The sequence below is a fragment of the Ranitomeya imitator genome, chromosome 4 (assembly GCF_032444005.1).
Source record: "Ranitomeya imitator isolate aRanImi1 chromosome 4, aRanImi1.pri, whole genome shotgun sequence".
Classification (NCBI taxonomy): Eukaryota; Metazoa; Chordata; class Amphibia; order Anura; family Dendrobatidae; genus Ranitomeya; species Ranitomeya imitator.
Genome location: NC_091285.1, coordinates 137,226,072 through 137,252,414, shown reverse-complemented (window position 1 = coordinate 137,252,414; position 26,343 = coordinate 137,226,072). Strand labels below are relative to the sequence as shown.

Below are 26,343 nucleotides of genomic sequence, written 5' to 3'. Positions count from 1 at the left end.
ACTTTAAATTTTTATGCCCTTAAATCAGAGAGATATGTCACAAAAATTAGTTCATAAATAACATTTCCCACATGTGTACTATACATCAGCACAATATCGGAACCAATATATTTTTTGGTCATGAAGTTATAAGGGTTAAAATATGACCTGCGATTTTTCATTTTTTCAATAAAATTTAGGAAACCCTTTTTTTTTTTTTAGGGACCACCTCACACTTAAAGTTACTTTGAGGGGTCAAATAACAGTAAATACCCAAAAGTGACACCATTCCAAAAACTGCACCCCTCACGGTACTCAGAACCACATTCAAGAAGTTTATTAACCCTTCGGGTGCTTCACAGGAGCTGAAGCAATGTGGAAGGAAAAAATGAACATTTAACATTTTAGTCACAAAAATGATCATTCGGCATCAATTTGTTTATTTCCACAAGGGTAAATGGAGAAAATGCTCAACTAACATTGTTGAGCAATTTCTCCTGAATACGCCGATACCCCATAAGTGGGGGAAAACCACTGTTTGGGTGCAGAGCAGGGCTTGGAAGGGAAGGAGCACCTTTTGACTTTTTGAACGTAAAATTGTCTGGAATTGAGAGTGGACGCCATGTCACGTTTGAAGAGCCCCTGATGTGCCTAAACGTTGGAAAACCCCCACAAGTGACCCCATTTTGGAAACTAGACCCTTTATAGAACTTATGTAGCTGTGTGGTGAGCACTTTGAACCCCCAGGTGCTTCACAGAAGTTTATAACGTAGAGCCGTGAAAAAAAAAAAAAAAATCACATTTTTTCCACAAAAATGATCTTTTAGCCCTAATTTTTTTATTTTCACAAAGGTAACAGGAAAAAATAAACCACTAAAGTGGTTGCATATTCTCTCCTGAATACGCAGATACCCCATATGTGGGGGAAAACCACTGTTTGTGCGCACGGCAGGACTCAGAATGGAAGGAGTGCCGTTTTGGATTGCAGATTTTGATGGAATGGTCTGCAGGCGTCATGTTGCGTTTGCAGAGCCCCTAATGTGCCTAAACAGTGGAACCCCCCTCACAAGTGACCCCCATTTTGGAATCTACACCCCTGAATGAATTTATCTAGAGGCATAGTTTTATAGTATTGATTATAATGCTTTTTGTTTTACCGGTGTATGAATTTATAATGTGGTGTTATATGTAAGATGTGCGGGGTACATCAGATTTATAAAAGTGTGTTGTGTCAACAGGGTATAAACAAATGTTATTAATTTGTGGACGTGTGGTATGCTTTGAAGCAATCCTTAATGCAAAGGCCAGGTTTCTCAGGGCAGGTTTCACAATGGTAAATTGTGTCCTTTCGGATTCCCCTCTTGGAACATACTCTGCACCGTTTTTGTGATCGTCCTGTCCTCGCTGTTTGGGGAACCTGTCCTGGGAAATGCTGACCTGGGACAATACGGGCACTATCAGATTCAGAAGTACTGGGGCCCTCACCTCCCCGAGTGCCAAATATTAGGGCCTTGATGACTTCCTCCTGAAACTGAATGAAGGTCCCCGTATTGCCTGCAGATCGGGACATCACAAAAGCATTGTACAGTGCCATCTGTACAATGTGCACGGCCAATTTTTTGTACCACACTTTCGCTTTTTGCATGGCACTGTATGGCTGGAGGACCTGATCTGAAAGATCCACCCCACCCCCCCCCATGTACCGATTGCAATCCAAGATACAATCTGGCTTTCGGACTTGTGCTGTGGTCCCACGAACAGTGACAAGGGAGCTGTTGTCATGGTGTATGGTGGTCAGGATAAGGACATCCCTTTTGTCCTTATACTTGACCACCAGCATGTTGTCGCTGCATTGGGCTCTGCTTTCCCCTTTTCTCAGCATTTGCCCAATTAGCGGCTTAGGGAGGCCTCGCTGATTTTTTCACACGGGGCCACATGCAGCTGTACCTCTGGCAGAGAGGGCCTTGAAGAGTGGGATGCTGGTCTAAACGTTTTCAATGTAACCCTTATCCAGCAGTGGGTGCAGCAATTCCCACACAATTTTCCCACTCATCCCAGGATGGGGGAGGCATTCAGGGGGGTTAATTTGGGTGTCCTTCCTCTCATAGACCCTAAATCTGTGGGTGTACCCTGAGGTACTCTCGCAGTTTGTACAGCTTTATTCCGTCCCAGGACCACTTACTAGGCAGGTATTGTCGGAATTTTTAGCCTCCCTTTGAAATGAACGAGAGATTCATCAATAGCGATGTCCCTCTGGGGTATGTACGCTTCAGCAAATTTTCTGCTGAAGTGTTCAACCACTGGCCGAATTTTATATAGACGATCAAAGTTAGGATCGTCTCGGGGAGGACACTGCACATTATCACTATAATGCAAAAATCTTTGGATCCCTTCAAATCATGTACTTTTCATGGCCATGCGGAATACCAGTGTACTGTAGAGAATATCAGTACTCCAGTACTGACAAATCTCTGTTTGTTTGTTTTTATTATGCCCATATGCAGCACAATTCCCCAAAATGTCATCATCTCTGCTGCATTTAAGGGGGTCCATCTGGCATATGATGACGTGGGATTTTAGGTGAAAAATTGTTGGGCATACAGGTTCGTCTGGGCCACCATAAGATTTATTATTTCCTCACTGAAAAATAATTTGAAGAAGTCAATTTCAGTGAGGCCAGTGGTGTCAAACTGGATTCCTGAGCAGGAATGACGGGCTGAAAATTTTCGGGGGGTGCAATCCATACGGGATCGATTGCTGCAGGAGTTGCCTGGGTCCTAGGGAGCCTTGTTGGGGGTCCTTCCTCACCAGATGAGGAGGGGGAATAGAGGAATGTGGGATCTTCCTCACTGGCTGTATCCGTGTCGGACGCAAGGATGGCGTAAGCCTCCTCTGGTGAATAGCGCCTTGTTGACGAATGGGCCATTTTTATTTTTTTTCCCAAACCCCGGGGATGTGTATGTAAGTGGTGCTTTTACACGTGTAATGTGTGGGGCTTGTGTATAGGGTACTCTTTATTATAACAAAACAGAGAAAAAAGAAGTAGTGCAGTAAAATGTAGAAGAAAAAATTTAAAGAAAAATCAGATTTAAAAAAAACAAACAAAACATAAGTTCACTACACTAATTCCCTCCCTATAAATTTATCCGACGAAAATTCTTTTTTACAAAAGAAAAACAGACGTCATCAACAATGTGACGTACTCTCCCCTAATGCACTCGCTAAAAAGTTAATCGACGCAACTAATTATTATTTTTTTTTTACAAAAGAAAAACGGATGTCACCAACAATGTGATGTACGCTCCCCTAATGCACTTTTTATGCAAGAAAAAAAAAGCTACCTCCCTACCTATAAAACTACTCTGTACTTTTTTTTTTTCTAGAACAAGATCGGTCGTCACTAACGCTGTGACGCCGGCTGAACTAACACGCTACCACTAAAACTACACTGTACAATTTTTTTTTTCTCTAAAAGAAGATCGGTCGTCACTAATGATGTGATGCCGGCTACGCTACCTTGCTATATCTAAAACTATGCTGTACTAACTACTATTATTTTTTTCTAAAAAAAACTTGGACGTCGCTTAGACTGCAAAGTCCGCTACACTAACTAGCTAAAAAAGAAAAATTCCCGTGGCGCAGTCTCTGATCAGCAGCGATATTGATGAAAGCGCTGTGGACACAGAAAGAGCACGAATGCTCTGCGCCGGACGCCGTGCACAGGGAAAAAAAAGCGCAAAAAAGTGCGCTAAAAATTCAATTGGACGGGGGGACGTCATCAAACACGGACGCTGGCTACACTACTTTGCTACGTCTAAAACTACACTATACTAACTACGATTATTTTGTTCTAAAAAAAACTTGGACTTCGCTAAGACTGCGAAGTCCGCTACACTAACCAGCTAAAAAAGAAACATTCCCGTGACGCAGTCTCTGATCAGCAGTGATACTGATCAAAGTGCTGCGGACACAGGAAGAGCACGAATGCTCTGCGCGGGACGCTGCGCACAGGAAAAAAAGTGCAAAAAAGTGCGCAAAAAAATCAATTGGAGGGAGGAGAGGGAGGGGGGTACTGAAACAGGGATGGGAAAGGGGTGGGGGAGGTGCTGCTGCTGTGATCACAGGCCTCATCTCACACAGCAGGCTGATGGCAGCACAGAGCACAAGCACAGAGCAGCACACAGCACAGGAAGGCAAGGAGATCGCCGGGTTGATCACACTGGCCACCAATGAAATCTTTTCTCAGGTACTCAGAGAGGGGCTCAGACCACCGCTCTGCACGCCAAATCGGAGGTAAAGATGGCGTGCAGGGCGGTGATCGGTATTTTAAATTAACCCCTTTGGCGCTGATTGGCTAGCAGCTATTGTTCAGCCAATCAGCGCCATAGGGGTTAATCAGGTGAGGTGACGTGGCGATCACCTCACCTACTGTGACGGCTGTGACTGGTGCGACGTAACACAGCACCAATGACAGCCTGTCACATGCTTTTTGTTTTTTAACAACTTTATTGGCAGCTTTGCTGTGATTGGCTGGTGAGAGGTCACCAGCTAATCACAGCGATCGCTGATGCGCAGGGGGGGGGGGGCGCGGATCAGCCCCTCGTGGTGACATGCCTGGTTGGCCTGCTGTTAGAAACAGCAGCCATCCTCACCCGGTCACCGCGCGATGCAGCGTGGTGACCGGAAATAGCAGCGCCGTACTAGTACTGCGGTTTGTGGGAATGCAGTTCCCGCAGCGCAGTACTAGTACGGCGCATGTCAGGAAAGCGTTATCATAATACTTTGTTGCATCACCTTTTGCTGCGATTACAGCTGCAAGTCGCTTGGGGTATGTCTCTATCAGTTTTGTACATCAAGAGACTGAGAGAACAGAGATGTGAATGAGGCCCTACCTATAAATATCTTGGCATTATTTCATCATGTTTCAAGATTGTACTGTGCCTTCAGGGTATTCTGTTATTTAAATGGTTATTCCTATCTTCATTGATTGATTTTTGTTAGATAGAGCTTGCAAAAACAAACAACTTTGTAACATACTGTACTCATTTTTTTTTTTAAATCCCCCTTCATTCCTTTGAAATTGCCAATATTTTTTATTTTTGCTTACTGTCCAGTGCTAAGGGATCAGCCACTGCTGTGGTATAACTAAGGGGATCAGCCGGCCGTGTAGAAATATTAACAGAAAAATTAACAAATTATATGGATTCAAATTTTTAAATAAATTGCAGCTCCCCCCCACAAACAGTATAGTGCAGCTCCCCCCCACACAGTATAGTGCAGGTCCCCCCACACACAGTATAGTTCAGCTCCCCCACACACAGTATAGTGCAGTTCCGCCCCACACACGGTGTAGTGCAGCTCCCCCCACACACAGTATAGTGCAGCTCCCCCTCACACAGTATAGTGCAGCTCCCCCCACATACAGTATAGTGCAGCTCCCCCTACACAGTATAGTGCAGCTCCGCCCACACACAGTGTAGTGCAACTACCCCCACACACAGTATAGTACAGCTCCCCCAACACACAGTATAGTGCAGCTCCCCCAACACACAGTATAGTGCAGCTCCCTCCACACACAGTGCAGTGCAACTCCCCCCACACACAGTATAGTGCAGCTCCCCCCAACACACAGTATAGTGCAGCTCCCCCCGCACACAGTACAGTGCAGGCGCAGCTCCCCCAATGCACAGCATAGTGCAGCTCCCCAGACACATAGTGTACTGCAACTCCCCCCACACAGTATAGTGCAGTTCCCCATACACAGTACACTGCAGATCCCCCAACAAACAGTATAGTGCAGCTCCCCCTCACACACAGTATAGTGCAGCTCCCACCTACACAGTATAGTGCAGCTCCCCCCTACACACAGTGTAGTGCAACTACCCCCACACACACAGTATAGTGCAGCTCCCCCAACACACAGTATAGTGCACCTCCCTCCACACACAGTATAGTGCAGCTCCCCCTCACAGACAGTATAGTGCAGCTCCCCCCACACACAGTATAGTGCAGCTCCCCCTCACACACAGTATAGTGCAGCTCCCCCATACACAGTATAGTGCAACTCCCCCCACACACAGTACAGTGCAGGCGCAGCTCCCCCAATGCACAACATAGTGCAGCTCCCCCAATGCACAGCATAGTGCAAGCTCCCCACACACACAGTGTACTGCAACTCCACAACACACAGTATAGTGCAGATCCCCCAACACACAGTATAGTGCAGCTCCCCCTCACACACAGCACAGTGCAGCTCCCCCCACATACAGTGTAGTGCAACTCCCCCCCACAGTGTAGTGCAGCTCCCCCAACACACAGTACAGTGCAGACGCAGCTCCCCAATACACAGTATAGTGCAGCTTCCCCACACACAGTATAGTGCAGCTCCCCCAACACAGTACAGTGAAGCTTCCCCCAACACACAGTATAGAGCAGTATATGATGCCGGTAAGTTGCATGAGCGATGGGGCGGCCATCCTCGTGCACCTCTGCAGAATTAAATGGCCTGCGGCCCATAACAGGCAAGTGCCTGCGGGCTGCAGCAGATGACATCGCGAGCCGTATATGGCCCGCAGGCCAGACGTTCCCCACCCCTGAGCTAAGGGGATCAGCCACTGCTGTGGTTTAGCTAAAGGGATCAGCCATTGTTGTGGTTTAGCCACAGTGGCTCAACATTTGCAAAGAGCACAAGCACTTCGATGCTGGAAAGAATAGTTATGGCTAAAGGTGTACGGATGCCACTGGTCTGAAGTATCAATCCAGCAGGAGCGTATTGTCCCGTGGCAAGCAGAAAGTCTGGAAAGCTGTTCAATCCTGAACTGAGAAGATTGGATAACCCCATTAATACATTTATTTATAATTAGCCTACGTATACATTACACAGGAAAGATTCATGGACTATACTGTAACTCGGACTGCAATTTTCATTGCAGCTGCCCTTTGTTAAAGCCATGCTTTGCACAGGACATAACTGATTGCGGTAACTGACCTACAGTCAACATGTACAGTTACGTCATTTTGCAGGAAGTAGTTAATGGAGAGAGAGAGACACCAGAATTGAAAATGCAGGAACGGGGCATGCTCCGTGCGAAAAAACGGAATCGGTAGCCGAATCCAGTCAATACACTACACGTTTCATCCGTTTATCGCTGGAACAGTCGTTGGGCGTTTTTTCGCTGGACAGAAATTTTTTTTCACATGGACGTTTTCTCTGTCCACCGGAAAAGTTTTTGGACGGATCCGGCAAAAAACGGATGAAACGTGTGGCCATCAGGCACAATCCGGCGCTAATTCAACTCTATGAGGAAAAAACGGATCAGGCGGGAAAAAAAAAACGGATTCGTTTTTTTTCAAAACTCGCCAGATTGTGCCTGACTGATGTGTGAAAGTAGCCTTAATAAAGTATTTCAGTTTTTATCTGCACAAATATGAACATAAACTCGTGCATGGCACCATTTCCTCACCATTGTCCAAGTTGTGCTGTTTTTCTTGTTTTTCCTGGTTCACCTGTTGGACAGTGCGGCTGAGGTCTACGCCATGCAATTTAGTGGCATGCTGTGCTATCTTCCTTTCTACATCTCTTAACTCCATCTATAAAAGATATCAAGTAAAAAAAATGAGAAACAGTCCTATGCAAGCATTATCCGCAAGCCATATGATTGCTTTCTAAATGTTTGTAACTCTGTTAGGCAGTGCCTTGACTTATTCTATATCAAAGTAACTTGAATAGCAAATAATTTGACAGATGGACATATTAAGTATTTTTTTAATGCATATAAAGCTCCGAGCTATAGGGTCCCATTCACCAGACAGACGTCACAAGCATCACCAACCCAGGTTCCCACGTGGATCACTCTTGGTACACACAATGGGAGAGACAAGTCCAGCATTCCAAGATGGAGAGAAGCCAGAGGTGGTTATACTCTACTAGATGGTGGCCCGATTCTAACGCATCGGGTATTCTAGAATATGTATGTCCTTTATTTATGAAGATTTCAGAATAATGCAATGAATACAAAGGATTCGGACGGCCGGGCGCGACCAATTAGCGAAGCGTGGTTCAAATCCCACGTCAATTCGCGACCGGACTGCGCCTGTCGCTGATTGTTCGCGGCCGGCTACATCGTATATAACACCGCCACGTAGTATATAGCACAGCCCACGTAGTATATAGCACAGCCCACGCAGTATATAAAACAGCCCACGCAGTATATAACACAGCCCATACAGTAGTATATAGCACAGCCACATACAGTGTTATGATCTGGTGGCCTAGGAGCAGCATGAGACGTACTCTGGAGAAGGTGGTACCTGCACTGACCGCAGACCCTGAACTTAGCACCGCAACTAGAATTAGCCGTGGGATGTACCTAACACTCCCTAGACACCTCGACACAGCCTAAGGACTAACTTCCTCTAAAGATAGAAACGGGAAAACTATCTTGCCTCAGAGAAAATACCCAAAGGATAGACAGCCCCTCACAAATATTGACTGTGAGAGGAGAGGGAAATGACATACGCAGACTGAAATCAGGATTTAGCAAAGGAGGCCTTTCTAGCTAAAAAGAAAGAATAGGACAGAGTACTATGCGGTCAGTATTAAAACACTAGAAAATATCCACCACAGAAAATACAAATCTCCACATCTGACTAAAGACATGGAGGGTATATCTGCATCTCCAGAGATACAGCTTGGCTGCAAAAAATCCTTACACAGACAAAGCTGGACAAGACAAAACATGAAAATGCACAGAACTATAAGGCCCACAGCATGTGGACAGCAAAAACAAAGCCAGAACTTATCTTTGTTGAAAAGAACAGCAAAACAGGAGAGACTAGTCAGGGATGTGAATCCTCCAAAAACAATGGACAACTGGCACTGACTAAAGGATCAAGCAAGACTAAACAGCCCAGTCCAAATTGCAATAAGTGGACACACCTGATAAATGCTGCGATCCAAAGACAGCAGCACTACCACTCATAACCACCGGAGGGAGCCCAAGAGCAGAATTTACAACAGTACAGTAGTATATTGCACAGCCCACATAGTATATAACACAGCCCACGCAGTATATAACACAGCCCACGTAGTATATAACACAGCGACGTAGTATATAACACAGCCCAAGTAGTATATAGCACAGCCCACGCAGTATATAACACAGCGACGTAGTATATAACACAGCCCACACAGTATATAACAGCCCACGCAGTATATAACAGCCCACGCAGTATATAACAGCCCACGCAGTATATAACAGCCCACGCAGTATATAACACAGCCCACGTAGTATATAACACAGCCCACATAGTATATAACAACACACGTAGTATATAACACAGCCCACGTAGTATATACTGTAGCTATGTGGGCACCATATCCTTGTTAAAAAAAAGAATTAAAATAAAAAATAGTTATATACTCACCTTCCGGCGGCCCCCGGATCCAGCCAAGGCCTTTAGCGATGCTCCTCGCGACGCTCCGTTTCCCAGTAATGCCTTGTGGCAATAACCCGTGAAGAATATGTCATCACGGGTCGTTGCCGCAATGCATTCTTAGGACCAGAGCGTGCCGAGGAGCGGGAAAGGCTGGCGCGGATGCCGGAAGATGAGAACATAATGTTTTGCGTTTTTTAAATTATTATTATTTTTAACATTATATCTTTTTACTATTGATGTTGCATAGGCAGCATCAATAGTAAAAAGTGAAGCGGTGTTTAAATCCTGCCCCAATATCGCTGATAGGTCGCGGCCGGCCGGACGCGACCAATCAGTGACGCGGGATTTCCGTTACAGACAGACGGAATTGGACCATAGACAATTCGTTATCTCAGCCACCTCGTTCATGGCTCCCTTTTCAAAGTATGTTCTTGCTTAAATGCCTGAGTTGGGCCTGAAAACGCCTGCAACTAATTCCAGCTGCCTGTGGATCAGTTTAATTTTCATGTACACGCAAATGCTTTAAAGGCGTTTTCTGGTCCAAACCGATAAGTCTGCAGGCATTCTGTGTGATTATAAATAACAAAATCCCAAATTTGTGATAAACACCTTCAAAATAACATATTCGAACACAATTCCCCCTGAGTGCATGGGGAAACGAAGGCATACCAAAAGATAAAATAGAAAATACTTTTAAGATAAACCTAAGAATGGCACACACGCTCATTGAGATAGAGTGGTCCTGCAAAGAGAAGAGCGAACTAGGCCACCAGGAAAAAAAAGTCCGCCATCGCAGTCCAGCTGGGGCTCCCCCAAAGAAACGGATAAATACATAAAAATAAATACATTTAACACAAAAACCTCATTTAAGCAATAAGTCATTTTAAAATGATACATTTGCTTTTTAAGCATTTAAAGGGGTTTTCCCAGGAACAAAGTTAATTTCAATCAACATTTTAACAAATAGATCTTTGAATAATAACTTCCACAATTTCACGTGTTTAAAAAAAATGTTCCTGTGAAGGGAAAATGATATAAATGTGCTTCTGCTGTGTACTGTGTACTGTGTAATGGCTGTGTCTGACCGTACAGGGACATGGTCTGATCATAACACAGTTCTTGGGGGGAGGTGAGCAAAAGAGTATACAGACATTAAAGCAGGGGATTGCAGCTGATTATTATTATTTTTTTTTATATAAAATATTGCATAAAAACAGGCAGAGAAGTATTTTACCGCACATAAAGAATCAGCAGAGATCCCTTGCTGTAATACATGTATACTATTTTCTTCTCCCCTACCCAGGAGCAGTGGTATGATCAGACCATGTTCCTGCACGGTCAGACACAGACATTACACAGTACACAGCAGGGGCACATTTATAACATTATCTCAGCACAGGAACATTTTGTTTATACAAATCCAATTGTGGAAATTAATATTATTCCAAGATCTATTAATTAAAACATACTTTCTTTGTTAGAAAACCCCTTTATCTTTTCTCACCTCTTGTCATTTACCTGATATCTTTCCATGAGGGAAATGTCCTGCAAACAGGCCTTGGCACTCTCCTCTTCAGACATAAATGTTGCTATAAGAGTTTCCTGCTCTTCCACATCATTTTTAAGTCGTTGTATTTCCCTATTTATTGAAGCCAGCTTGTTTCTTAGTTCTGGGATGTCCTTTTCCTTAAGTTCATTAAGCATTTGTCTAACAAAAGAATACAGATTTTATAAACAAGTGTTTTAACAATGCTCCACATCATAATATACTTGTTTAAACATCTGAAGTAATATTCTTCAGGTTTTTCAGTAGGATGAGGACAGATAATGACATCAGTTTTACTTATAGTCAAAGTATTTTTGGGATAAATATCATTTTTGGAATACCGTAGTTTAATTAAAATGTAGTCCTCTTTAGCTTTGATAGCTTTTATGTATCACACTATATACAGTGGGGCAAAAAAGTATTTAGTCAGTCAGCAACAGTGCAAGTTCCACCACTTAAAAAGATGAGAGGAGTCTGTAATTTACATCATAGGTAGACCTCAACTATGGGAGACAAACTGAAAAAAAAAAATCCAGAAAATCACATTTTCTGTTTTTTTATCATTTTTTTTGCATATTATGGTGGAAAATAAGTATTTGGTCAGAAACAAACAATCAAGATTTCTGGCTCTCACAGACCTGTAACTTCTTCTTTAAGAGTCTCCTCTTTCCTCCACTCATTACCTGTAGTAATGGCACCTGTTTAAACTTGTTATCAGTATAAAAAGACATCTGTGCACACCCTCAAACAGTCTGACTCCAAACTCCACTATGGTGAAGACCAAAGAGCTGTCAAAGGACACCAGAAACAAAATTGTAGCCCTGCACCAGGCTGGGAAGACTGAATCTGCAATAGCCAACCAGCTTGGAGTGAAGAAATCAACAGTGGGAGCAATAATTAGAAAATGGAAGACATACAAGACCACTGATAATCTCCCTCGATCTGGGGCTCCACGCAAAATCCCACCCCGTGGGGTCAGAATGATCACAAGAACGGTGAGCAAAAATCCCAGAACCACGCGGGGGGACCTAGTGAATGAACCGCAGAGAGCTGGGACCAATGTAACAAGGCCTACCATAAGTAACACACTACGCCACCATGGACTCAGATCCTGCAGTGCCACACGTGTCCCACTGCTTAAGCCAGTACATGTCCGGGCCCGTCTGAAGTTTGCCAGAGAGCATTTGGATGATCCAGAGGAGTTTTGGGAGAATGTCCTATGGTCTGATGAAACCAAACTGGAACTGTTTGGTAGAAACACAACTTGTCGTGTTTGGAGGAAAAAGAATACTGAGTTGCATCCATCAAACACCATACCTACTGTAAAGCATGGTGGTGGAAACATCATGCTTTGGGGCTGTTTCTCTGCAAAGGGGCCAGGACGACTGATCCGGGTACATGAAAGAATGAATGGGGCCATGTATCGTGAGATTTTGAGTGCAAACCTCCTTCCATCAGCAAGGGCATTGAAGATGAAACGTGGCTGGGTCTTTCAACATGACAATGATCCAAAGCACACCGCCAGGGCAACGAAGGAGTGGCTTCGTAAGAAGCATTTCAAGGTCCTGGAGTGGCCTAGCCAGTCTCCAGATCTCAACCCTATAGAAAACCTTTGGAGGGAGTTGAAAGTCCGTGTTGCCAAGCGAAAAGCCAAAAACATCACTGCTCTAGAGGAGATCTGCATGGAGGAATGGGCCAACATACCAACAACAGTGTGTGGCAACCTTGTGAAGACTTACAGAAAACGTTTGACCTCTGTCATTGCCAACAAAGGATATATTACAAAGTATTGAGATGAAATTTTGTTTCTGACCAAATACTTATTTTCCACCATAATATGCAAATAAAATGTTAAAAAAAACAGACAATGTGATTTTCTGGATTTTTTTTTCTCAGTTTGTCTCCCATAGTTGAGGTCTACCTATGATGTAAATTACAGACGCCTCTCATCTTTTTAAGTGGTGGAACTTGCACTATTGCTGACTGACTAAATACTTTTTTGCCCCACTGTACGGTAGGTGACTACAAAATAAATTAGCAGTAAAATCTAATTAAGACCAGATGTCATAGCTTGTAACCTTATCTCTCTTCTTCTGATCTCTAAGTGAATGTCTTACCATATCAAAGTTTAAATTAAGCTGGAAAAATTGAGGATAAGGTTTATAAGATAGACTGGGACAATATCCTCAGAATTAAGAATACAGATATTAAATGGAAAATGTTTAAGAACATCCTAAATAGGCACTGTAAGCGGTTTATACCTTGTGGGAATAAAAGGACTAGAAATAGGAAAAACCCAATGTGGCTAAACAAAGAAGTAAGACAGGCAATTAACAGTAAAAAGAAAGCATTTGCACTACTAAAGCAGGATGGCACCATTGAAGCTCTAAAAAACTATAGGGAGAAAAATACTTTATCTAAAAAACTAATTAAAGCTGCCAAAAAGGAAACAGAGAAGCACATTGCTAAGGAGAGTAAAACTAATCCCAAACTGTTCTTCAACTATATCAATAGTAAAAGAATAAAAACTGAAAATGTAGGCCCCTTAAAAAATAGTGAGGAAAGAATGGTTGTAGATGACGAGGAAAAAGCTAACATATTAAACACCTTCTTCTCCACGGTATTCACGGTGGAAAATGAAATGCTAGGTGAAATCCTGCTAGGTGAAATCCCAAGAAACAATGAAAACCCTATATTAAGGGTCACCAATGTAACCCAAGAAGAGGTGCGAAACCGGCTAAATAAGATTGAAATAGATAAATCTCCGGGTCCGGATGGCGTACACCCACGAGTACTAAGAGAACTAAGTAATGTAATAGATAAACCATTATTTCTTATTTTTAGGGACTCTATAGCGACGGGGTCTGTTCCGCAGGACAGGCGCATAGCAAATGTGGTGCCAATATTCAAAAAGGGCTCTAAAAGTGAACCTGGAAATTATAGGCCAGTAAGTCTAACCTCTATTGTTGGTAAAATATTTGAAGGGTTTCTGAGGGATGTTATTCTGGATTATCTCAATGAGAATAACTGTTTAACTCCATATCAGCATGGGTTTATGAGAAATCGCTCCTGTCAAACCAATCTAATCAGTTTTTATGAAGAGGTAAGCTATAGACTGGACCACGGTGAGTCATTGGACGTGGTATATCTCGATTTTTCCAAAGCGTTTGATACCGTGCCGCACAAGAGGTTGGTACACAAAATGAGAATGCTTGGCCTGGGGGAAAATGTGTGTAAATGGGTTAGTAACTGGCTTAGTGATAGAAAGCAGAGGGTGGTTATAAATGGTATAGTCTCTAACTGGGTTGCTGTGACCAGTGGGGTACCGCAGGGGTCGGTATTGGGACCTGTTCTCTTTAACATATTCATTAATGATCTGGTAGAAGGTTTACACAGTAAAATATCGATATTTGCAGATGATACAAAACTATGTAAAGCAGTTAATACAAGAGAAGATAGTATTCTGCTACAGATGGATCTGGATAGGTTGGAAACTTGGGCTGAAAGGTGGCAGATGAGGTTTAACAATGATAAATGTAAGGTTATACACATGGGAAGAAGGAATCAATATCACCATTACACACTGAACGGGAAACCACTGGGTAAATCTGACAGGGAGAAGGACTTGGGGATCCTAGTTAATGATAAACTTACCTGGAGCAGCCAGTGCCAGGCAGCAGCTGCCAAGGCAAACAGGATCATGGGGTGCATTAAAAGAGGTCTGGATACACATGATGAGAGCATTATACTGCCTCTGTACAAATCCCTAGTTAGACCGCACATGGAGTACTGTGTCCAGTTTTGGGCACCGGTGCTCAGGAAGGATATAATGGAACTAGAGAGAGTACAAAGGAGGGCAACAAAATTAATAAAGGGGATGGGAGAACTACAATACCTAGATAGATTAGCGAAATTAGGATTATTTAGTCTAGAAAAAAGACGACTGAGGGGCGATCTAATAACCATGTATAAGTATATAAGGGGACAATACAAATATCTCGCTGAGGATTTGTTTATACCAAGGAAGGTGACGGGCACAAGGGGGCATTCTTTGCGTCTGGAGGAGAGAAGGTTTTTCCACCAACATAGAAGAGGATTCTTTACTGTTAGGGCAGTGAGAATCTGGAATTGCTTGCCTGAGGAGGTGGTGATGGCGAACTCAGTCGAGGGGTTCAAGAGAGGCCTGGATGTCTTCCTGGAGCAGAACAATATTGTATCATACAATTATTAGGTTCTGTAAAAGGACGTAAATCTGGGGATTTATTATGATGGAATATAGGCTGAACTGGATGGACAAATGTCTTTTTTCGGCCTTACTATGTTACTATGTTACTATAAAGCAGCCTAGATGTTGAGGCCTTCTATTGCAAAATACCCCACGACAAGAGTTGTCCGGCAACTGGACATTTTTTTAAGAACAAGGTCTATGCACTTACGATCTCACAAGGAATAGAAATATAAACTTGTCAATGTTGTGCTCAGACACATCATCTTTCTTTTTGATAGGCGTGCCTTCCACCAGCTCAGGGGTACCGCAATGGGGAGACCTTGTGCTCCTACTTACGCAAATTTATTCCTGGGCTGGTGGGAGGAAAGGATCATCTTCACCGACGGTTCTGGAAGATGGACAGATACAATTTTGTTACGGCTACGCTTCATCGATGATGTTATTCTCTGGACGAGAAGTATGGGAGAGTTTGCAGAGTTTACACAGCATTGAATAATAATATTCTGAGAGTCACCTTGGAAATACAACAGAGAGATATCCCTCTTTCATTCGAAAATTACTGGGCAAGCAAATGGTACACTCTCAACTAGTATTTTTAGGAAGGCAACGGGAACCAACGATCTTTTAAAATGGAGTCATCCCCCAAGGGGCAATTTTTACGCCTCAGGAAAAATTGCTCATCACTGCATGATTTTAAAAAACAAGCTGGTGAACTTAATACAAGATTTTGCAGGTGTGGCTACCCAGAACAGGTTTTGAGTAATGCCTATGAACATGCATTGGAGACTCCGAGAGCAGGACTCCTAACTCCATGTGAGAAAGTGGAGCATAGGTATATTAGAACAATTGGGACCAATGACGACATATGGAAGGAAGTTAGAGACCGCTTGGATACCTACTGGCCCATTCTCAAAATTGATGAGGATATTGGAAAGATTATCAAGGAAAGCAAAGAACCTGTTACCTATCGACGATGCAGGAATCTCCAGAACCGTTTAGGCTAAGTTCACATTAACGTTTGAGTCCGCAGCGTGGTGCCACGGACTTCTTACCTTAAGCTCCGCCTACTTCCGCATGCGTCCTGCGTACCTATCTTTAACACTGGGTACAGAGGAACATGCTTTGTATGTGGATGCGTTCGCATACGTCGTTTTGACGTGCCCGCCAAACGCAAGAAAATGCAACATGTTGCGTTCGGCAGGCACGTCAAAACGACACATTTGCATACAACGCATGTCCCTGCGTACCCAATGTTAAAGATACGCAGAACGCATGCGGAAGTAGGTGGAGCTAAGGAAAGAAGTCTGCAGCACCACGCTGCGGACTCAAACGCTAATGTGAACCCGGCCTTAGTCCATAGTCATCTCACACTTGAGACCCCCAAAACTACCTAGCTGAATCGATTTTCCCTGGAAGAGACTTTCAGATGTGGGACATATAAGGCCTTCAAATTTATTGGCAAAGGATCAGAATTTGTAAGTGCATCCAGGGGCCAGAGATACCAATGCAGAGATTTCTTTAACTGCAAATCACAAGGCCTTGTATGTTTGATTACCTGCCCTTGTCCTGTCAACTACGTAGGCAACCAATGGATCAATTTCGTAGACGAATTCTCAAAACAATTTGGCGATGTCAAGAGAAGAGAGATAAACCTGTTGCCAAACAAGTTTGGTCACAAAATGGAGGCGATGCTGGATGTCTCAGTTTCCAGGGGATTGAGATTGTCAGACCATCCCCTAGGGAACTTGGACTAAGGTTTTACGGGAGGAGGCCGAATGGATATTTCAGATTGACACTATTAAACTGCTTGGCCTCAATGACACTGTATCTTTGTACCCTTCAGCTAAGCCCTTCCCCCCCACTCCATTTCCCTTCCTGCCTTTGTTCTCTTCCTCTCTCATTATTATATATGGAGTTTTCTTCTAAAATATGTGTAGTGATTTCATACTAGGACCAATGTAAGTGTACACTATGTGGTGCCCTATGGACACCATGCTTTTTGACTGCAAGATAATATATTCAGTGTTTCATCACGTTCAAACATGCATTGGTAATGTTGCCAGTGCGTGCTTTATTAGGTCCATTCAACTATGGTGTGGTCAGTGTGTAGATCAGCGCCTTCATTATGGCAATGTATGCTATGCATCTCTGTACTGCGCCTATGGCTCTACCATTGGTCAATTGAGCCAAGCCCCTAGTGTATGCATCACGGGGGAATTCCTACCACTGAGATCAGATTAGTCACTAGCTGGCCAATGAGGATAAGACCGGGGTTCACGTCACAGTATGGGAATGGCCGAACCGTTAAATAACCGGCGTACACCATTTGATATAAGTAAATGCACTAGCAGGAAGCACCGTTAGCGTCTTAATGACTTATGTATCAGGTGGTGATATCTCGCTAATGGAATATAGATGAAGTATACTCCTCATGTGAATTTAGAGATAATCACTGATGCTTTGATAAAATGGCCACAATAAGTCATAGCTATAAAAAGACAGGTTGATGGGCAATAGGGGCTAAGGTACAATATGTACAGTAGGGATTAGTAGCAATATCCATAAGTGAAAGCAAGGATATTTGTATGTCTCAGAGCCTGTCGTACTCACCTTAGATTTATGTAAATTGTATGCATGTTGAGACGTGTACTGTAAAATGAATGATGGAACTCTTCTCTAGGAATACATCCTCTTAACATGTTGTGATATGAACCATAACGGTTCAGTCCTTCCTTCTCATGTGATGGCACCTGATCTGTAGAAGGACTAATGGCTTTGTGGGATGAGTTGCATACAATATTTTATGACTCGCTACATATTTTGGATGACAAAGGTAACTACAAATAGCAGTTCTGTAATGATTAGAGAAGAGCGAATCCGAAGTGTAAAGTTCGGGGCTGGTACCGGATGCCTAGTGTCTGGTGCTGAACCTCGAACACGGACGTCTCCCGGAAGTCTGCTGTACTGTTAGGTTCGGATGCCGAATAAAGTTTGTTGCAGCGCAGCCAATCAACAAGCATTCAGGCTGTGGGCACTTCCAGTCAGTGGGCTGATGTTGCGGCAGATCAGTGTTTATGGCATATATGGTGAATAGATACCTACAAAGACAGGCCAAGCTCAACTTTATTCCTGTTTACATTTTTTTAATATTGAGTATGTACCTTGGACTAAATAATAAACACTAAAGTCTGTTGCCATCTTGTGGCCGTTTGTTAGAATGCAGTGTTTATTCAGCAGAACATTGTCCTCCTGTAAGCAACTTTTTGGGTGGAAGAGTCAAGGGAGAAGAGGTGGATGTGTCGGTATGAGTGGAACAGTCGAAGGAGGAGTAAGCAACTTTTTGGGTGCAAGAGACAAGGGAAGAGTAAGTCAACACTGTTTCTTTTTGTTGTTGTAGGGAATTGACTTCAAAGAATACAGAATGAACCTAAAATAAACTACCATGCTATAACCAGGGGGGCGAAGGTTCACTTGGAGAAGATGGACGTGGCGCTGTAGGTGGTAGAGGCGGAGAAGGAGATAGCCAACACAGTTTATTGTTTTTTTTCATTTGGGGAGGAGGCACTCAAATTAAATAAATGGCAAATTGAGTTAAAGACTGTCTGGGTGTTATAGTTAAACAATAGCAGTGGACAGTATAGAACCAACCGGGCAAAATTTATAGATTCAATAAAAAAAATGGTGCGTTTGTGCCCAAGTGCAGGATAGAATGCACGTAAAGAACCGTGCCTACTAAATAAATGAATGGCAGACCATTCGGTTATGAATACAACAGGAAAACCTACGTATGGAGATCAGTGTATGAATAAATACAGATAGAGTACCAATGAAAAAAAGACCAAAAATTATTATAATGAATGTAATAATAAAAAATAATAATAAGGAAACGAAGTCAAACGGTGACAATCAAATAAAATGCCTTTATTAAAAAAATATAAATATACATATGTATTTGGGCAATACTTGGCAACAACAATATGTGCCTGTAACTGGAGGAAAATTAATACAAAAAATAATAATAATAAAATATATAAAACATCCAAAGGTATGGCCAAATCCTGTGGGATCCACGCCTGGATCACTTTAAGGACTGTTAGCTTCTCCACATTGGATGTGGACAGGCCCATGAGGCTGTCTGTGATGAGACCCCTTGCCAAGCTAAAAACGCATTCTGACAGTACACTTGCCGAAGGGCAGGCCAGCACCATCAAGGCATAAAGTGCAAGCGTGTCTAATTTGGAGACCCAGAAGATAAATGGAGCAGACCCATCTGTTAGTAAGTGGAGACATATAGACACATACTCTTCCACCATGTTGTTCTAAGCCTACCTCCTGCTGATACAGACCATATCAGATGATGTTGCTGGATGCTGTGGTTTGCTCATACAGTTTTGCCACATTTCGGCCATGCTAACCCTGCCTTCCAAGGTGCTGGCAGTGCCCCAGCTGCGTTAGCGACTTCCTCTTCCTCTGCCTCTTTGTTCCACAGAGCCCCTGTTGTCAGGTGGAAAAGCCATCAGTAGTTTTTCTACCAGCATTTGCGTGTACTCATGCATTTTGCGATCCCTCTCCAGTGACGGAAGTCATTATGGTACGTTGTCCTTGTAGCAGGGATCCGGCAGGGTGGCCACCCGGTAATATGCACTAGTAACAATACAGGCAGCTTGGCTGTTATTGCACAGGCACTGCAGCATATATTGGCTCGTGTGTGCCAGGCTGGTCAGAGACAACGACAAGCTGCCCTCGGTGGGAGGTATGTCGTCTGGGTACTCTGTATCCCCCCAGCCACGCTCCAGTTATGCCCATGAGATGATCCGAGTGCCACAATGCTGTGAACATGGATGTTTCTCCTCCCCCCACATCCTCATCATCCTCCCAAACTGTCCCCTGGCTGTACAGTTGGGTACCTGGCCAATGTTGGGACAGTAACCCACCCTCTGAGCCATGTATGGACGACAGGCCTGATAACAGTGTAAAATGACTCTTCTCCTCGTCCTGCTCCCCTCCCCCCCTGTGCCATCACCTCATCCATCATGGCCTGAAGTTTCCAGCAGGCATATAGCAGGTATAGAAACACGAATGATGGCGTCATCAGTGCTGGCCATATTGGTGGCATATTCTAAGCAGCACAACATGGCACATGTCCCGCATGGAGGCCCGGTCGTTGGTGGTGAAAAGGTGTTCCTCTGCAGAGAGACTCAGTCGTGCGCACTGCACCTGAAACTCCATTGTTGCCTGCTGCTGCTCGCACAGTCTCGCCAGCATATGCTAGGTGGAGTTCTACCTAATTGGTATGTCGCAAATCAGCAAATGAGCGGAAAGACAGAAGTGATGCTGCAGAGCAGACAGGTGACAAAAGTGTGCAGACACTGCCGCACTTTCAACAGCAGCTCCGACATGTGTGGGTAGTTTTTCAGGAAGCTCTGCAACACCAAGTTTAGCACATGCGCCAGGCAAAGCATTTGTGTCAAATCAGCTAGGCCCAGATCTGCTACAAGACTTCTCCCATGGCTGGGCATGAGGTTCACCGGAACAAAACACTCAACTGTCTGTTGTTTGATCCCAGTCGGACTCCTGCCCATTGTCGGATTTATCCCCTAAACAGAGGAGTTTAAGAACAGCCTGCTGTCATTTCCCCTGGCTGTGGTCAATTTAGTGGTGCAGGTCTTCCTGTGACCGAATGAGGAGGCAGTGGAGGAAGTAGAGGAGGAGGAGGCAACCAGGACATCTAAACGTCCAGTAATACTAGGTGGTAGGACATGAACTAGAAGACCTTCCATCCCTGACTCAACTGCCACTACATTTACCCAGTGGGCAGCTAAGGAGATGTAACGTCCCTGGCCACGCTTACTGGTCCACATATCGATGGTTATGTGTACCTTGCCACTGATGGCGTTGCGCAGAGCACACCTGATTTGATCCGCAACATGTTTGTGCAAGGCAGGGATGGCCTGCCTGGAAAAGTAGTGGTGGCTGGGAACAACGTACTGCGGACCAGCCAATGCTTTCAGTGTTTTTAAAACTGCCTGTCTCCACCAGCCGTAATCGAAGCATTTCAAAGGTCAGTAATTTGGAAATGCTGTAATTCAGGACCATGGCTCGTGGGTGGCTAGGGGGTATCTCCTCTTTCTCTAGAGAATTTGGGGAATGGAAAGCTAAATACTTCTTATGGGATGGTGTGGACATGCTTGGTGATACTGGTGGTGGTGATGCTGTCACATCCTCTCTTTGCAGGGGAGGCAGCCATCCAATCTATCACCTTTTCAATTTCAATATCTTTTGGCCTCATCATTCGTGCAGTGGTATTTGGGCCTTCGAAAGGACGCATAATGTCCTGTCACCTGCGTGCACCAGAGGAAGGTGTTGGATTAGCGCACGTAGCAGGTACAGAACGACCACGTCCTCTCCCTGCATCACATCCCTACACCATTACCATCAGCAGCAGTTACACCAGTACCTCCACGGACACGTCCCTTATTTGATGTTCTCATTTTTGGAAGTGGTTTTTATAAACAATACTCGCAAAGAGATAGTGGAAGAGTAGATTTATTTATTTGCAACAGTGTTAAAAAACACACATCAGTCCAGCAACATTATATTTTGTATTTAGACATGGCAACTAGACAGCTGATGCAAATATTTATTTCACAGGCTACTAAAAAAAACACCACCACAGAAGAATTATTTCTGGGGACCTTCTCAGCCTGATAATATCAGCCCATAGCTGTCTGATATACCTTGCCTGGTTATACAAAATAGGGGGGCTTCAAGTCTTTTTTTTTCATTTATTTATTAGGGTAAACAAGGCTAAACACCCTTTGGTGTAACATGAAAGGCACTGAAGGGTGTAAGTTTATTATATGTAGGGGTCTTGGTCCTGTGAAATTATATATTGGCAGGATATCTATGTATTCTATTTATCTATTCTATGTGGGGCTTTTGGACTAGATTGGTAATTTAGGGGGTTAAATAGGACAAATATTACCTTGTAAGTGCTGCAAAGTCATGAGATGTGCTTTTCTGTGACTCCACTGAATATGTTTTTGTTAGGAGTGGGAATTTAATGTGTGACCCAGCTCTGTCTACTTTTATGGGAGCAGCAATGTACTGGACAAAGTGGAGTCTAATGTGTGACCCCTCTCCATTCACTTCTATGGGAGCAGTGGGACCCTGCTCAATCTAGTTCTATGGGAGCAGTGAAGTAATGCGTGACCTTGCTCCATCCACTTCTATGGGAGCAATAATATAGTGGAGCGGGGTCAAATATTACACCATTGATCCCATAGAAGTAAACAGATCAGGGTCACACATTATACCACTGCTCGCATACAAGTAGAGAGAGCGGGGTCACACATTACATCACTGCTCCCTTAGAAATGTCCACTCTGCTCTGTCTACTTCTAAGGGCGGAGTGGTATAATGTGTGACCCCGTTCTCTCTATTTCTATGGGAGCAGTGGTACAATGTGTGACCCTGCTTTGTCTATTCCTATGGTAGCAGTAATGCAGTGGACGGGAGGGTTGGGGGGGTTCAATAGGACTAAAACTAATTTGTAAGTGCTGCAAGGTCATGAGATGTGCTATTCTGTGGCCCCACTGAATTTTTTTTTTGGGGGGGGGAATTAATGTGTGACTCTGCTCTGTCCACTTTTATGGGAGTAGCAATGGATGAAGCGGAGTCTAATGTGTGACCCCGCTCCATTCACGTCTAATGGAGCACTGGTGTAATTTGTGACCCTACTCAATATAGTTCTATGGGAGTAGTGAAGTAATGTGTGAAATTGTTCCGTCCACTTCTATGGGAGCAATAATATAGAGGACAGAGTGTGGTCAAATATTACACCACTGCTCCCATAGAAGTGGACAGAGCGGGGGGGTCACACCTTACATCGTTGATCCCATATAAGTGGACAGATCAGGGTCACACATTACACCAGTGCGCCCAACGAGTATAAGCCGACCCCCCCTAATTTTGCAACAAAAAACTGGGAAAACTTAATGACTCGAGTATAAGCCTAGGGTGGAAAATGCAGCAGCTACCGGTAAATGTCAAAAGTAAAAATAGATACCAATAAAAGTAAAATTAATTGAGACATCAGTAAGTTAAGTGTTTTTGAATATCCATATTGAATCAGGAGCCCCATATAAGGCTCCATACAGTTCATTATGGCCCCATAAGATGCTACATATTAAAATATGAACCATATAGTGTTCCATGCAGTTCTTTATGGCCCCATAGATGCCCCATATAATGCTCCATGCAGTTCTTTATGGCCCCATAGATGCCCCATATGATGCTCCATGCAGTTCTTTAGGCCCCCATAGATGCCCCATATAATGCTCCATGCAGTTCTTTATGGCCCCAAAGATGCCCCATATAATGCTCCATGCAGTTCTTTATGGCCCCATAGACGCTCCATATAACATTGTGCCACATGTAATGCTGCTGCTGCACTAAAAAAAAAAAATACTCATACTCACCTCTCGTCGCTGCCCCTCACCGTCCCGTCTCTCCGCACTGACTGTTTAGGCAGAGGGCAGCGAGCACGCTAATACGTCATCGTGCCCTCTGACCTGAACAGTCACTGCAGAGGACGCGGAAGACAGGGCGGCGGTGGAACGCGGAAAGGTGAATATGAAATACTCACCTGCTCCCGGCGCTCCTGACGCGGTTCCTGCATGTCCCACGGTCTCCAGGCGTGGCAGCTTCTTCCAGTAGTGAGTGGTCACATGGTACCGCTCATTACAGTAATGAATATGCGGCTCCACCCCTACAGGAGTGGAGTCCATATTCATTACTTTAATGAGTGACCGCTGAACAAGGGAAGAAGCTGCCGCGCCCGGAGACCGTGGGACAGGCAAGGAGCGCGTCAGGAGGGCCGGGAAGCAGGTGAGTATTTGACAGTCGTCGCTCCCCCTCACCCGCCGACCATGATTCGAGTATGAGCCGAGAGGGGCACTTTCAGCCCTTTTTTGGGCTGAAAATCTCAGCTTATACTCGAGTATATACGGTATTTACACAATCAAAACAATTTTATAGAAAAAATAATTATTTTTGCATCGCTTTATTCTGAGAGCTATAACTTTTTTATTTTTCTGCTCATGGACCTGAGTAGTGGCTTGTTTTTTATGGGACAAGATGATGTTTTCAGCAGTACCATTCTTATTTAGCTCCGTCTTTTTGATCGCGTTTTATTGCACTTTTTGTTTGGCGGTATGATGATAAAGCATTGTTTTTTGCCTCATTTTTTATTTTTTTTATGGTGTTCACTCGAGTTAACTAGTGGGACAGTTTTACAGAGCGGGTCGGTACGGATACAGCGATACCAAATGTGTACTTTTATTATTATTTTTATTTACATACTGTAAATAAATGGATTTATTGGAAAAACATTTTTTTTTCTTTGTTTGGGGATTTGTTTTAAAAAAATATATATTTTTAAACATTCTAATTTTATTTTTAAATTTAAGACATTGTCCCAGGATGGTACATCCCTATATTACATCAGATCGCTGATCTGACACTTTGCACAGCACAGTGTCAGATCAGCGATCTGAAAGGCAGTGAAGGAGGCTTGACGGCGCCTGTTCTCAGCAGGCGCTCGCAAGCCACCTCATTGCAGGACCCGGAATGACCCCGCAACCATGGGTCTCCATGGAGACCATGAGAATAATGCGATCACATCGCGTTATTCTGATGGAAGCGCGCAGGGAGTCCCCGTCCCTGCGCGATACCCCTCTATGTCACTGTCACTACTGACAGCGGCATCAGAGGGGTTAAGTGCCCGCGATCGGTGCTAGCACTGATAGTGGGCATTGCTGCGGGGTGTCAGCTGTCACATACAGCTGACACCCGCACGTGATCGCCGCGGCGCTCACTGTGAGACCACGACACCATACTAGTACTGCTGCAGGCACAAATGCAGTTCCCGCAGCGCAGTACTAGTACTGCGCATATCGTGAAGGGGTTAACTTACGGAAATGAATGAAAATGTATGCCCATCAACCACGAGAAGGTGACCTCCTTCTGATGGGTCCCTACTCTACTGTACATGCCTTCTCTTGGACTATCAATCTACAATTTTGGACACTCATGTCTGCTCCTGGGTTTAGCCTACAATTTATGGGCAAGTAGAGCTGATTACGCCACCGGCAGGTCAATAGGAGTGCAGAATCAGGCTGGATGCAGCCAACATCCAATAGGGGTTAAGATAGGGGTTAAGAAAATATGAATTTCTCAGGAATAAGACGTCGTATTACTGATATCAAGATATAATTTTATTCATCTTTCTATAACCTGCGTGCCCATATAGATGGCTTAGGAGGGTAGATCCTACTGACAGATTTAACAGACATCAAAAAACCACTTGTGGCTTTTTGCTCAACAGCTTTTACAATTATAATTATGTTAGAAACACATGCCTTCTAGGTCTATTGGACAGACAGAGGTAACGGTCAACCACTGGACAGTGTACTAGTCTTGCACACTTCAGAATAATGAAGAAAGGATGTGGAAACCACGCTCCCTGACGAAGGACATCCGAAACGCGCGTCGGGGTGATGCGATAGCCCTGCAATCCAGGTGTGCCACATAAAGGAGGTAACTATACAAACAGTGATACTCACTATATGTCCTCCATTTATATTGTGGCATCATCTGGGCTCCATGGACCCTTACATTTCAATCTGGCTCTTAGAGCATATGTTGAGCCCACATACAGGGGCTATTTAACTATATAGTTACTTTTTGGTTCCATGTACCCACATTAGAAGTGGGGGGCCCTTGAAATGATATTTGTATTACTAGTATTGGATTGTGTTTGATACCTATTACCTATTACAAGGGGGCATTCTTTGCGTCTGGAGGAGAGAAGGTTTTTCCACCAACATAGAAGAGGATTCTTTACTGTTAGGGCAGTGAGAATCTGGAATTGCTTGCCTGAGGAGGTGGTGATGGCGAACTCAGTCGAGGGGTTCAAGAGAGGCCTGGATGTCTTCCTGGAGCAGAACAATATTGTATCATACAATTAGGTTCTGTAGAAGGACGTAGATCTGGGGATTTATTATGATGGAATATAGGCTGAACTGGATGGACAAATGTCTTTTTTCGGCCTTACTAACTATGTTACTATGTTACTATGTTACATGTTAAC

The 26,343-nt window shown here is 43.9% G+C and overlaps 1 protein-coding gene across 2 annotated transcripts in view; it reads right to left on the bottom strand.

Moving 5' to 3' along the window:
• RAD50 (RAD50 double strand break repair protein) overlaps positions 1 to 26,343 on the bottom strand; it is a 214,321-nt gene that overhangs the window by 73,960 nt on the left and 114,018 nt on the right. For both annotated transcript variants that reach the window (XM_069763946.1, XM_069763947.1), the window contains exons 15-16: positions 10,936 to 11,125; positions 7,443 to 7,569 (exon numbers count right to left, since the gene is read on the bottom strand). In XM_069763946.1, the coding sequence (XP_069620047.1) occupies positions 7,443 to 7,569; positions 10,936 to 11,125 (317 nt within the window). The remainder of the gene's footprint in view (positions 1 to 7,442; positions 7,570 to 10,935; positions 11,126 to 26,343) is intronic.